Source organism: Primulina huaijiensis, chromosome 13, assembly GCF_012295235.1.
Source record: "Primulina huaijiensis isolate GDHJ02 chromosome 13, ASM1229523v2, whole genome shotgun sequence".
In the NCBI taxonomy this organism is placed as follows: domain Eukaryota; kingdom Viridiplantae; phylum Streptophyta; class Magnoliopsida; order Lamiales; family Gesneriaceae; genus Primulina; species Primulina huaijiensis.
Window position 1 is genome coordinate 10,674,692 of NC_133318.1, and position 14,746 is coordinate 10,689,437.

The 14,746-nt window shown below is 31.9% G+C and overlaps 2 protein-coding genes across 2 annotated transcripts in view; both read right to left on the bottom strand.

Moving 5' to 3' along the window:
• Positions 1-4,051, bottom strand: part of LOC140991204 (uncharacterized) — a 5,447-nt gene extending 1,396 nt beyond the window's left edge. Inside the window, exons 1-7 of the mRNA XM_073461153.1 lie at positions 3,949-4,051; positions 3,223-3,474; positions 2,495-3,129; positions 2,206-2,455; positions 1,603-2,031; positions 885-1,167; positions 261-314 (exon numbers count right to left, since the gene is read on the bottom strand). Coding sequence (XP_073317254.1) covers positions 261-314; positions 885-1,167; positions 1,603-2,031; positions 2,206-2,455; positions 2,495-3,129; positions 3,223-3,474; positions 3,949-4,051 — 2,006 coding nt within the window. The remainder of the gene's footprint in view (positions 1-260; positions 315-884; positions 1,168-1,602; positions 2,032-2,205; positions 2,456-2,494; positions 3,130-3,222; positions 3,475-3,948) is intronic.
• Positions 4,052-6,939: 2,888 nt separating this feature from the next.
• Positions 6,940-14,746, bottom strand: part of LOC140991206 (uncharacterized) — a 27,111-nt gene continuing 19,304 nt past the window's right edge. Inside the window, exons 2-3 of the mRNA XM_073461154.1 lie at positions 7,480-7,703; positions 6,940-7,101 (exon numbers count right to left, since the gene is read on the bottom strand). Of these exons, the coding sequence (XP_073317255.1) occupies positions 6,940-7,101; positions 7,480-7,703 (386 nt within the window). The remainder of the gene's footprint in view (positions 7,102-7,479; positions 7,704-14,746) is intronic.

Genomic DNA, 14,746 nt, shown 5'->3' on the forward strand with positions numbered 1-14,746 from the left:
CATTCAAAAATTTTCTTTTATCTTGAGAACTCCATTGCAGTGGCAATTTTCCTGTCACAAGAAAATTTACTATGTTAGCAAACCAAGGTGTAGTAGTAACTGAAAATAGATGTTCATCAGGAAAATTATCGTTAATTGGTGTCATTTCACAAGATGATCCTGTTACTAGTCTCGATAAATGATCGGCTACGACATTCTCGGTTCCTTTTTTATCTTTGATCACAATGTCAAATTCTTGGAGCAACAAAATCCATCGTATCAGTCGTGGCTTTGCATCCTGTTTGGTCAACAAATATCTAATAGCAGAATGATCAGTAAACACGATAGTTGTTGATCCAATCAAATAAGAACGAAATTTATCTAATGCAAATATTACAGCAAGTAGTTCTTTTTCAGTTGTGGAGTAATTCATTTGAGCATTGTTTAAAGTTCTACTTGCATAATATATCACATAAGGCTTACCGTTTCTTCTTTGACCCAATACTGCACCGACTGCATAATCACTCGCATCGCACATGATTTCAAATGGTAAAGACCAATCAGGAGGTTGCATGATAGGAGCTGATGTTAAATGTCGAATGATTTTATCAAAAGCATTTTGACATTCTTGAGTCCACTCAAATGCAGTGTCTTTTGTTAAGAGGTTACAAATGGGTTTAGAGATTAAACTAAAGTCCTTTATAAACCTCCTATAAAATCCAGCATGTCCCAAAAATGAGCGAATTTCTTTAATGGTTTTTGGAGGGGGTAAATTGGCAATGACATCAACTTTTGCTTTATCAACTTCAATTCCATGAGATGACACGACATGTCCCAAAACAATTCCAGAAGTAATCATGTAATGACATTTTTCCCAATTTAAAATAAGACCTTTTTCCTCGCATCTTTTTAAAACTTTTTCCAAATTTTCAAGACAATTATCAAATGTATTCCCAAAGACAGTTAAATCATCCATGAAAATTTCCAAACAATTTTCAACCATGTCGCAAAAAATGCTTAGCATACATCTTTGAAATGTTGCTGGGGCATTGCATAATCCAAATGGCATCCTTCTAAATGCAAATGTTCCAAAAGGACATGTGAATGTAGTTTTATCTTGATCTTCGAGTGCAATGGGAATTTGATAATAACCTGAATATCCATCAAGAAAACAGTAGTATGGATGACCTGCTACTCTTTCTAAAATTTGATCCAAAAATGGTAATGGAAAATGATCTTTTCTAGTGGCGTCATTTAATTTTCTATAATCAATACACATCCGCCAACTAGATGGGACTCGACTTGTTAACAATTCACCTTTTTCATTTTTTATCACTGTGATGCCAGATTTTTTCGGAACTACTTGTGTTGGGCTTACCCACTTACTATCAGAAATAGGGTAGATAATCCCAACATCAAGTAGTTTGAGAACTTCAGTTTTCACAACATCTTTCATGTGTGGATTTAATCTCCTTTGTGGTTGTTGAGATGTTTTTGCATTTTCTTCTAAGTGAATTTTGTGAGTGCAAATTAGTGGATTAATGCCCTTGAGATCTTTTAGTGTCCAACCAATTGCATTTTTATGTCTTTTAAGCATATCAACTAATTTACCTTCTTCATCACTTGCTAGTTTGGAAGAAATTACCACCGGATATGTTTCATCTTCTCCAAGAAATGCATACTTCAATTCTTCTGGCAAGGGTTTTAACTCCAATATGGGTGGTTCGTCTTTGTTCTCATATTTTGCATCAAATTCTTTCTCTGATCCTGGTAACGAGTGATACCTGATAAAATCATCAAGATCAATTTCAATATTTTCTTTAACAGTTTCAATTGAACAAATATCTAATTGATCACGAGTACTCCCTTCTTGAATGTTTTCTTCCACAAGAGTTTCAATAAGATTTTCATCTTCACTTTCATCTCCTTTGTCATGTGGTTGCTTACAAAGATTAAACACATTAAGCTCCAAGGTCATGTTACCAAATGACAACTTCATTATTCCATTCCTGCAATTTATAAGAGCATTAGAAGTTGCTAAAAATGGACGACCTAAAATTACAGGAATTGCATTACAAGCTTCGATAGGTTGTGTATCTAAAACTATGAAATCGACAGGATATACAAAGTTATCAACTTGGACCAACACGTCTTCTACCATACCTCTTGGCACTTTAACAGATCTATCAGCAAGTAAAAGTGTTACCGAAGTAGGTTTTAACTCGCCTAGATTGAGTTCTTGATAAACTGAATATGGAAGTAAATTCACACTAGCTCCAAGGTCAAGCAAGGCTTTTTTAATCTTTCGTTCTCCAATAATACAAGAAATAGTAGGACAACCAGGGTCTTTGTATTTCAAAGCATTATTATTTTGAATGATTGCACTTACTTGTTCGGCTAAAAATGCTTTCTTTTTCACATTCAATTTTCTTTTCACAGTGCACAAGTCTTTCAAAAATTTGGCATATGATGGTACCTGTTTTATTGCATCTAATAAAGGAATATTAACTTTTACTTGTTTAAAAATATCATATATATCAGAATTCAAATTTGATTTTTTTGTATTTTTCAATGCATGAGGGAATGGTGGTGACACTGTCTGTTGAACCTCCTCTTCGCAAGTTATGGGTTCCACTTCCTTACCCTTTGGAGTTGATTTATCATCATCTTCACAAGGTTCAAGAATGGATTTTTCCACAACCTTACCACTTCGAAGGGTAATAACAGATTTTACCTGATCCATCGGTTGAGTTCCAGAAGTTCCAGTTTGTGAATGATGATCCTTGGGATTAGGCAGAGGTTGTGAAGGAAATTTACCTTTTTCATGAACATTAAGTGCATATGCAAATTTAGCAAGAGTATCTTTCAAATCTGTCATGGTTTGAGCAGTTTGAGTATTGATAGACTCTTGCTTTGCAATGAAAGAATTCAATATATCTTCCAAATTCCTTTTAGGTGGAGGAACATAAGGTGCATAATTTTGAAAATTTTGTTGATTTTGGAAATGTGGTTGTGAAAATTGTGCAGCATTATCATTCCTCCAACTAAAATTTGGATGATTTCGCCAACCTGGATTGTAACTTTGAGAAAATGGTTCAAAATTTGGCCTTTTGAGATTGTTTAAAACATTGGCTTGTTCATGGAGACATTCTTTAAAAGAAGGCAAAGTGGGACAATCTTTTGTAGAATGATCACTTGTATCACAGATGTGACATGCAATTTCTTGAACAGATTTTAATTGACCATTCTTTTTCAATTCAAGTGCCTCAACTTTTCTTGCCAAAGAGGTAAATCTAGCTTGAAGATCATGTTCATCTTTGAGAGTGTACATACCTCCACCAGATGTAGGAGATTGAATCTTGTTTGATGGTTCGATTGTACCTATAGTGTCCCAATTTTGAGCATTTTCAGCTAATGAATCGAGATACTCAATTGCCTCATTTGGATCTTTATCTTCAAATGTTCCATTACACATAAATTCAACCATTTGCCTATCTTTAGGTGTTAAGCCTTCATAAAATTGAGAAACAACTCTCCAAATTTCAAAACCATGATGTGGACAAAGATTAAGCAATTCTTTATATCTATCCCAACACTGATAAAAAGTTTCTCCTTGTTTTTGAGTGAAAGTGATGATTTGCCTTTTGAAAGAATTTGTTCTATGAGATGGAAAAAACTTTTTCAAAAATTGTTGTTGCAATTCATCCCAAGTTCGAATGGATCCCGATCTAAGATTTTGTAGCCAAGTTTTAGCTTTATCTTTTAAAGAAAAAGGAAAAAGCTTAAGTCGAATGGTGTTCATGCTACAATTTAGATCATTATATGTGTTGCACACTTCTTCAAACTCTCGTAAATGCATGTATGGATTTTCAGAATCTAAGCCATGAAAATTGGGTAAAAGTTGGATAATACCAGGCTTAAAATTGAAATGAGATGCATCAGGGGGAAAAACTAGACATGAAGGTGCACTAGTACGTGTAGGATTCATGTGATCTCTAAGTGTTCTTCGTCTATCATGATCATGTTGAGATTGAATTTCATCTTCATTTTCTTGGATGGGTTCTTCCGCCATGTTTTGTGAAAATAAAGGGTTATTTCGAATGAGTCGACCACTAAGTGTACGTGACCAAATAATGCTCATGCAAATGCAAATGCAAAAGAATAAAAACACACAAAAGCAATAAAAATTCAAATAAAGAAAAATAAACTATAAACAAAATTAAATAGACTTGAAATTAAATTATACTTCCCCGGCAACGGCGCCAAAAACTTGTTGTCACTTTGATTGTTGCACTCCCAAGAGCAGGTTGTCCACAAGTAGTATAATTCGGTGAGTCCGATATCGTATCCACAGGGAAGCTAAGGTAATTACAAGTCCACTACAATGTCTTTTTGTTTTGTTTTTGTTTTTGTTTCTTTTTAATTTTAATTGTTTGAATCTTTAATGGGTAAATTTTAATTGTTCAAATTTTAATTTAAGTAGTTGAGATTAAAGGATCCACTCTTGGTATTTTAATAAAGTTAACATTAACGAACAATATTGAAATCCACTTAATAAAATGGTTCCAATATATTAAATAATCATATTTATATTATGTTATAAATTATTATCTTATAAGTATATAATATATACCAAAACTTATAAATGTGGTCAAGTATTTATTGTGCTATATATATTTGTAAACACTAAATCAAGGTTCCCACTTTAAATGGTTGGTAAAACCAAACAAACATTTAAATGGTACCAATAAATTAATACTATGATATATTCATATATAATAAATCAAGGAATCCAAGTTAAATGGTTGGTAAAACCAAACTAACATTTAAATGGTTCCAAGAATTTAATATTATAATATATTTATATATAATAAATCAAGGCATCCACTTTAAATGGTTGGTAATACCAAACTAACATTTAAATGGTTCCAAGAATTTAGTGTAACATATAGCAACAATAAATCAAAACTCCCACTTATAAGTAGGGTATAAAAATGCTTAAAGAAATAAATATAACATAAACAATAAATAATGATTAAATAATATAAAACATAGATTCTTACCTTTTAATAACCTTATTATCATGCCAAGAGTTTCACCTTATCATCTCAACTTTAGGAAGTTAGCTATTCATTATTCAAAGTGTAAAACTTTGAATATGAAATTAACATGCTAATTGTATTTAAATGAAGAAATAAAGGAAAAATATAGAGAGAAATATTATGAACTCAAAGGTTTGTTCATAGAATGAGGGATATCTCAATACATTACAATGCACCCCTATTTATAGCCAAATTTGGGGAGACAACCACAAATAAAATATTATTTTTTTACACATAAGTCTTCAATGGTGTTCCAAGATATTATATTATATTTCACATCACTTTTGAAAATCTTCATCTTTGAATTTGCTTCTTCACATAAAAAAAAACATGTGGATAATTGAGTTGTCTAGTTGTGGTATTTTTTTCAAACCATTTGACCAAGTAATTTGAGAGATATGGTCAAAATACTAGAGCATGGTAAAACTGCCACTCCTTTGGTAACTTTATTTGTTGCTTAATTTGATCCCAATTGTGATAGGATTTTTATCTCATGCTTGTCAACAATATTGTAGATATTAGAATCAACTTTCTACAGGTCCAAGAATCATCTTAATCCCATTTTCAATGCCAAGTTTATTCTTATTTTATCGAACCTGTAAAAAATAGTAAAAACTTGTAATTACACAACAACTTATATTTTACACAATTTATTATAAAAAATATAATATTTAAACATTTAATAAAACAAAAACTATATATTTATATTGTAAAACATTTAATTAATGTACAATTTTTATGTTTATCACCTTGCCCTGATGGCATGGCTAAAACTGGCGCTGTTATAAGAGCTTGCTTCAAAGTGTCAAAGCTTTTCTGACAGCACTCCATACAAACTTGGCATTCTTCTTCATCAATGAGGTGAATGGCACTACAATAGAAGAAAATCCCTGGATGAATTTTCTATAGTAACCCGCTAAGCCCAAGAAACTGTGGATCTCTGATGCGTTCTTCGGTTCAACCCAATCTTTCACTGTTTCTACCTTGGACGGATCAACTTCAATGCCACTACAAGAAATAACATGTCCCAAAAATGCCACCTTCTCTAACCAAAATTCACACTTGCTGAATTTTGCAAACAACTTACGATTCTGCAGTACTTGCAATGCAGTGCGTAGGTGCTCGTAATGCTCCTCATGGTTCTTTGAATAAATGAGGATGTTGTGAGGCCCGGGGCCGAAGAGGGCGGGGGGTGATCGCCGGTGCCATGAAGTTGCACGGACAATGAGCGGCTCCTGGCAGGCTTCTAGGCGGAGGGAACATGAATGAACCGATCTTACACCGGAAGGAGAGGGATTCCGAGACTGTTCAATGTAATGGACTGTACAGTTGAAGCGGGCTTAAAAGATTTGATATGTACTACTCATATCACGAAGGTGCATCTTCTTTTCGGTAGCTCCTCACATAAGAACTCCACAGTTAAGCGTGCTTGACTTGGGGAAATTTTGGGATGGGTGCCCCCCTGGGAAGTTTCCTAGGGTGCGTGTGAGTGAGGACATAAGCACGCTGGAAAGACTCGACTTGGTATAGTGAGGACAGTCGTCGAATCTGGGGCGTTGCAGATGTCATCTATGAAAACAATGACAAACTGATCCAAGTAAGGCTGAAATACGCGATTCATGAGATCCATGAAGATCGCTGAAGCATTTGTCAATCCAAACGGCATAACTAGGAATTTGTAATGCCCATAGCGAGTTCTGAAGGCAGTTTTGTGCACATCTGCGTCTTTCACCCTTAGCTGATGGTATCCAGAGCGAAGATCTATCTTAGAAAACATAGAAGCTCCTTGCAATTGATCGAATAAGTCCTCGATCCTAGGCAGTGGGTACTTATTCTTCACTGTAACTATGTTCAACTCTCAGTAATCGATGCAAAGCCTCATGCTTCCATCCTTCTTCTTCACGAAGAGTACTGGTGCGCCCCAAGGTGAGCAACTAGGGCGTATGAATCCTTTATCCAATAGCTCTTGTATCTGCTGTTTGAGCTCCTTCATATCTGCGGGCGCTAATCGATATGGTGCCTTGGAGATTGGCACTGTACCCGGCATAAGTTCAATAGAAAACTCCACCTCGCGCTCAGGTGGGATACCTGCGATATCTTCAGGGAATACATCGGGAAAATCTCTGACAACCGGGACCTCTGCTACTGTCTGACTGGTTGCAACAGGGGCTGAAATAATGCTCGCTAAGAATGCTTGGCAGCCCCTAAGCATAAGCTTCCTCGCATGAAGACATGATATCATCCGCGGTAAGTTGTTGCGTCCACTTGGCTCGAACACAAACTCCTCTTCACCTAATGGTCTGACCCTCACTGATTTTTGTTGGAAGTCAATTGTTACTCCATTCTTTGACAACCAATCCATTCCTAGAATGATGTCAAACTCGGGCATCGGCAATACTATAAGGTCAGCATAGACTGTGTGGCCTTGTAGCTCGAGACTCAAGTCTCTGACCACACTAGAAGTAGACAGTTTCTCTCCAGATGGAATGGTCACAGAATAACTCACGTCAAGCCTGGTGGGCTTGACGTCCAAAAATCTCACAAAACCTTCTGATATAAAAGAATGAGTAGCCCCGTAATCTAATAGAGCATTTGTGGCTACTCCCGTTATATAGATTCTCCCTGAGATAATATTAGCATACACTCAACCCAACAATTCACAAAAAGGCTAACTTAATCTCATGAATAGTCTAAATCCACCATCCTAAAGTTCTCATGCAAATTTCAAAAATTATCCTACTAGTATACCCCAAAATTTCGAATCATGAAAAATAAATTCCAACAAATAATACGGTGTTGAATAAATTATATTACATGTCAAGAGTGTAGTTTCTGGGTCTGCTTCCTCGGCATGCATCGCAAAGACTCGGCCCTGAGTCTGTATGTTGCTTCCACTGTGGACAGTTCTTGAGCATGTCGTCAGTGTATCCACACTTGAAGCACTTGCCAGAACCCCATAGACATTCTCCTTCATGCTTGCGACTGCACTTTGGGCACACCGGATATTCAGTAAGTTTCTGAGCAGCCTTCTTCTGTGGTTGCTGTCCTTTTCCCTTGTTAGGCCCTTGAAACGGCTTCTTAGTTATAAAACTTATAATTAATAATTTATTATATGTTAATTTAAGTTTCATTAAAATTAAAAAATTATGTTATTTTAGTATTGTGTGTTTATATTTATATGTCTTACTAAATATGTTTTATTTTCAGGTTTTCTACGTGTTAGTAAAATAATGATAACTCAAGCGAGAAAATTCAAATAGAGGTGATTCAAACATGTTTGGAATTCTTGAGAAATTATCTACAACTTTGCAGAAGACATGATTGCCTAAAAAGTTGGTTAAGATGATCAAATTGTGAAAATATGAAAAGGAGGACAAATTTACTTTCATCATTACCAGCATATAGTAAAAAAATCATAATTATTTCAATATTTAACCAAATGAGGTGAAACAAGTGGTACAATTCATCTACAGACAATTTCCCACATGTTTACTGTTTTGAGCAGAGTCAAATTCGGTGATTAAGGTCGTGGAACAAAGCATTGTAAGAAGGGACATGGAATTGAAGTTGGAGGAGACAAAGACTACTATTACAACTACATTGCATTAATAAAATTTTTGACCATTTCTCTCATTTGGACTATAAATAGAGGCCTTGTGCTAGCTTGATAATCATTCTATCTCATTGTAAAATATAATGTGAGTGTGTATAAAAGTTCTAAGTTCCAATATATTTTTCATTTTCCAAATTATGAGTGATGTTTTTAGTGTTGATCAAAAGTAAGTTCGTGGAAAGCTAAATCTTTTATGTCAAGGTGAAGAGGATGAATTCTTGGTGAAGTAAGATTGTTTATATTTTGTATATTCTTTCTTTATTTCTTTTCATTTTGCTAATTTCTTTTTATTGTAGGTATAAAAATGAACTATTTGTTGTTATCAATTTACATCAAATGCTTGATACCATTTACGTGGTTATCTTGATTTGTTGTTTAATTTTGATACAATAAATATTTCATCAATTATTATTGTTATATTATACATATATATATATATATATATATAATATATTTCATTTTGACGATAGCGTGACTCTGCCGGTTGTTCTAAATGAAATACTATGATATCTAATAATCTAACATTTACTTTATCGCAACTAACTTTTACTTTCCGCATCTAATATTTATTTTATTGCAACTAACTTTTACTTTCCGCATCTAACTTTTACTTTATCGCAACTAACTTTTACTTTCCCGTAACTAACTTATTAAATCATATATTTCATTTAGGCAATAGCGTGGTTCTGCCGGTTGTTCTAAATGAAATATAATGATTTAATTTAACATTTATTTTATGCAGTTATATATTTATATAGTTATATATATAATCATAGGTACCATATATAAAATATCGGTGAATTCGGTATTTTCTATAGTGGGAACTATATTATATTAGGTGTGTGTTTAAATATTTTTATTTTCTTGGAACCATTATTTATGGTGGTTTCCTTTGTTTTACTTTTAGTTAAACAATATTGCATAAACCAAGAATAAATCCTCGAGCCTTGACAAAATTTATAATTTGTAAACTTCGTTCTTGCATTTGGTAATCTATAAATTAATAAATTTAAACTTAAAATAACCTCTCTGTGGATCGATCTCGTACTTACGAAATATATTACTTGCAGGCAACCTACACTTGGGTGAATAATAATTGAAGTAGTAGCAAGTTTTTGGCGCCGTTGCCCGGGAGGTATAAAAAAAGTTTATATTTGTTAATTATGTTTTATTTATAAGTATTGTGTTGGTTTTTTTTTTTGTAAGAGTATTTGGAGTCGAAAAAAAAGTGGTAGACTTATTCGAGTATCTGAAAATAATTTAAACATGGATGATAATTCAAATAATCAGGATAATGATAACAATAATAACAATAATAATAATAATAATCTAGAACATGATCAATTAAGAACACTTAGGCACCATATGAACCCTATTAGAACTAGTGCCCCATCTTGTTTAGTTTTTCCTACTTATGCATCAAATTTCAACTTTAAACCTCAAATTATTCAACTTTTACCAAATTTTCATAGCTTAGATTCTGAAAATCCGTATTTACATCTAAGAGAATTTGAGAAAGTTTGTAACACTTATAATGATCAAAATTGTAGCATGGATATAGTTCGATTAAAGCTTTTCCCTTTTTCTTTAAAAGATAAAGTTAAAACATGGCTACAAAATTTGAGATCAAGTTCAATAAGATCATGGGAAGAAATGCAACAACAATTTCTCAAAAAGTTTGTTCCTTCCCATAGAACAACCTCTTTTAAAAGACAAATTACTATTTTTTCTCAAAAACAAGGAGAAACATTTTATCAATGTTGGGATAGATATAAAGAATTAATTAATACATGCTCACATCATGGTTTTGAAACATGGAGAATAGTTTCTCACTTTTATGAAGGTTTAATACCTAAAGATAGACATATGATAGAATTCATGTGTAATGGAACTTTTGAAGATAAAAACCCAAATGAAACTATGGAGTATTTGGATTCATTAGCAGAAAATGCTCAAAATTGGGATAATATAGACACAATAGAACCACCAACAACTAAAATCAATAATTCAACAAATGGGGGTGGTATCTATAATCTTAAAGATGATATAGATATTCAAGCTAAACTTGCATCTTTAGCAAGAAAAATTGAGTCATTAGAAATGAAAAAGAGTGGTCAATTAAAAAGTATTCAAGAAATTGTTTGTCATATATGTGATACACATGATCATGCTACAAAAGATTGTCCAACATTACCTTCATTTAAAGAATGTCTCCATGAACAAGCAAATTATGTTAACAATTATAAAAAACCAATACTAGATCCTTTTTCAACATCATATAATCCTGGATGGAAAAATCATCCTAATTTTAGTTGGAGGAATGATAATAATGCACAACCCTCACAACAATATTTTCAAAATAACCAAAATCATCAAGGTTATATTCCTTATGTTACACCTCCAAGAAAAAACTTTGAAGATGTAATTCATGCATTTATCCAAAAGCAAGAATCTATCAATATTCAAAACAGTCAATCTATGACTGATTTGAAAGAAACTCTTGCAAAATTTGCATCTGCACTTAATATTCATGAAAAAGGAAAATTTCCATCTCAACCTCAACCTAATCCTAAAAATCAAAATCAAGAATTAAAAAATGAAAAAATTGATCAAATAAAATCTGTTATTACCCTTAGAAGTGGTAAAATAGTTAATGATCCATATAGTAATGAAAACAAGGATCATTTAAAATCAAAGAGTAAGGATGATAATCCTGATACTTTTGAGAATGATGATACCTTAAATTCTAAAAATAATATGTTGAATGATAAATCATCTGAAATAGTAAATGAATCAAATAAACCTCCACCATTTCCTCATGCATTAACAAATCATAAAAAACAAAAAAATGATTCTGATATCTATGAAGTTTTTAAACAAGTAAAGATAAATATTCCATTATTAGATGCTATTAAACAAGTACCTTCATATGCAAAATTTTTAAAAGACTTATGTACTGTGAAGAGAAAATTGCATGTGAAGAAGAAAGCATTCTTGGCTGAACAAGTAAGTTCTATTCTTCAAAATAATTCTAGTTTAAAATATAAAGATCCTGGTTGTCCAACAATTTCATGTATTATTGGAGAAAATAAAATTAAAAAAGCTTTGTTAGATTTGGGAGCAAGTGTGAATTTACTTCCTTATTCAGTTTATGAAAAACTTAATTTAGGAGAATTAAAACCCACTTCTGTTACTCTCTTACTGGCGGATAGGTCAATCAAAATACCTAGAGGTATTGTAGAAGATGTGTTGGTTCAAGTTGATAAATTCATATATCCTGTAGATTTTATTGTTTTGGATACACAACCAATAGAAGTACATAATGAAATTCCAGTAATATTGGGACGACCATTTCTAGCAACTTCAAATGCTTTAATTAATTGTCGAAATGGAATAATGAAATTGTCTTTTGGAAATATGACTCTAGAACTTAATGTGTTCAATTTATGTAAACAACCAAGTATTAATGAAAATGAATATGATAATGAAATTGAAACAATTGTGGAAGAAAATATACAAGAAGAAAACTTAAATCAACAATCTGAAGTTTTTCTAATAGAAAATTTTGAGTCTGAAAATAATTTTAAACAAGATGATAATACAAAACTTGAATTAAAATTTTTATCATTCGAATTGAAATATGTATTTCTTGGTGAAAATAAAATATTTTCTGTTGTAATTTCTTCCATTATTCTATCAAATCAAGAAGAAGATTTAATTAAATTACTTCAAAAAATATAAAAATGCAATTGGATGGACTTTGAAAGATATAAAAGGTATAAATCATTTAATTTGCACACATAAAATTAATTTAGAAGAAAATGCTAAAACATATCAGCTACCACAAAGAAGGTTAAATCCACATATGAAAGAAGTTGTTAAGAATGAAGTATTAAAACTATTAGACGCTGGAATTATCTATCCCATCTCAGATAGTAAATGGATAAGTCCAACACAAGTAGTACCTAAAAAGTCAGGCATCACTGTTATAAAAAATGAAAAGGGAGAGTTATTACATGCTAGGATTCCATCTAGTTGGCGTATGTGTATTGATTATAGAAAATTGAATGATGCAACTAGAAAATATCATTTCCCTCTACCATTTTTAGATCAAATTCTAGAAAAAGTAGCAGGAAATTCTTATTACTGTTTTCTTGATGGGTATTCGGGGTATTATCAAATACCTATATCATTAAAAGATCAAGAAAAAACTACTTTCACTAGTCTTTTCGGAACTTTTGCATTTAAAAGAATGTCATTTGGTTTATGTAATGCTCCGGCTACTTTTCAAAGATGCACGTTAAGTATTTTCAGTGATATGATTGAAGAATTTGTAGAAGTTTTTATGGATGATATAACTGTTTTTGGAAACTCATTTGAAAATTGTCTTAAAAACCTAGAAGAAGTATTAAAACGATGTGAAGAAAAAAATCTTGTTTTTAATTGGGAAAAATGTCATTTTATGGTTAAATCTAAGATTGTGTTAGGTCATGTGATATCTGAAAAATGAATTGAAGTTGATAAAGCCAAAGTTGATGTTATTGCTAATTTAACATCACCAAAAACGGTCAAAGAAGTTCGATCATTCTTGGGTCATGTAGGTTTTTATACAAGGTTTATAAAAAATTTCAGCATAATATCTAAACCAATTTCGAATCTTTTAACAAAAGATACACAATTTGAATTGACTCAGAAATGTGAAAATGCTTTTTAAAAAATAATTAATCTTTTAATTACATCACCTATTTTACAACCTCCAGATTGGCCTTTACCATTTGAATTAATGTGTGATGCAAGTGATTATGCTATAGGAGCTGTGTTAGGACAGAGAAAAGAAGGAAAACCGTATGCAATCTATTATGCTAGTAGAACCTTAAATAGTGCCCAAATAAATTATTCAACTACTGAAAAAGAATTACTTTCAGTAGTATTTGCATTAGATAAGTTTCGATCTTATTTAATTGGTTCTACTACTATTGTGTACACTGATCATTCTGTCGTAAAATATTTATCAAATAAACAAGATGCTAAGCCAAGATTAATACGGTGGATTTTATTGTTACAAGAATTTGATATTATAATTAAAGATAAAAAGGGAAAAGAAAATGTCGTAGCCGATCATTTATCTAGAATAATGACTGAATCATCTCATAATGAAATACCAATAAATGAAAATTTTCCAGATGATCAGTTGTTTTATGCTACTATCATGCCCTGGTTTGCTAACATTGTAAATTTTATTGTGACAAATAAAATGCCTTCTCATTGGAATTCACAGGATAAGAATAAATTATTGATAGAAGTTAAAAAAAAATTTTGGGATGATCCTTACTTGTTTAAGTATTTCCCGGACCAAATTTTTCGACGATGCATACCCGACAATGAAGTAAGTAATGTTATTAAATTTTGTTATTCTAAAGTATGTGGAGGTCATTTTTCATCTAATAAAACAGCTGCAAAAATCTTACAATGTGGATTTTATTGACCGTCTTTATTCAAAGATACGCATTTATTTTGCATTCTTCTTTGTTAAGAAAATATGGAATTACACATAAAGTTTCTACCCCATATCATTCTCAAAGTAATGGTCAAGTTGAACTTGCAAATAGAGAAATAAAACAAATTTTAGAAAAAAACAGTTAATCCAAATCGAAAAGATTGGTCTTTAAGATTAACTGATGCATTATGTGCATATAGAACTGCATTTAAGACATCATTAGGGATGTCACCATATAGGTTAGTTTTTGGTAAGCATTGTCATTTACCGGTTGAACTTGAACATAAAGCTTATTGGGCAATTAAAGAATTTAATATTAATTTAGATGATGCATCTAAATTAAGAAAATTGCAATTAAATGAACTTGAAGAATTAAGAAATGATGCATATGAAAATTCAAAGATTTATAAAGATAAAACTAAAGCCTTTCATGATAAAAATATTATGAGAAAGTCATTTGAAATTGGACAAAAAGTTTTACTTTATAATTCTCGTTTGCATTTATTTCCAGGAAAACTAAGATCGAGATGGTCAGGACCATTTATAGTTAAATTT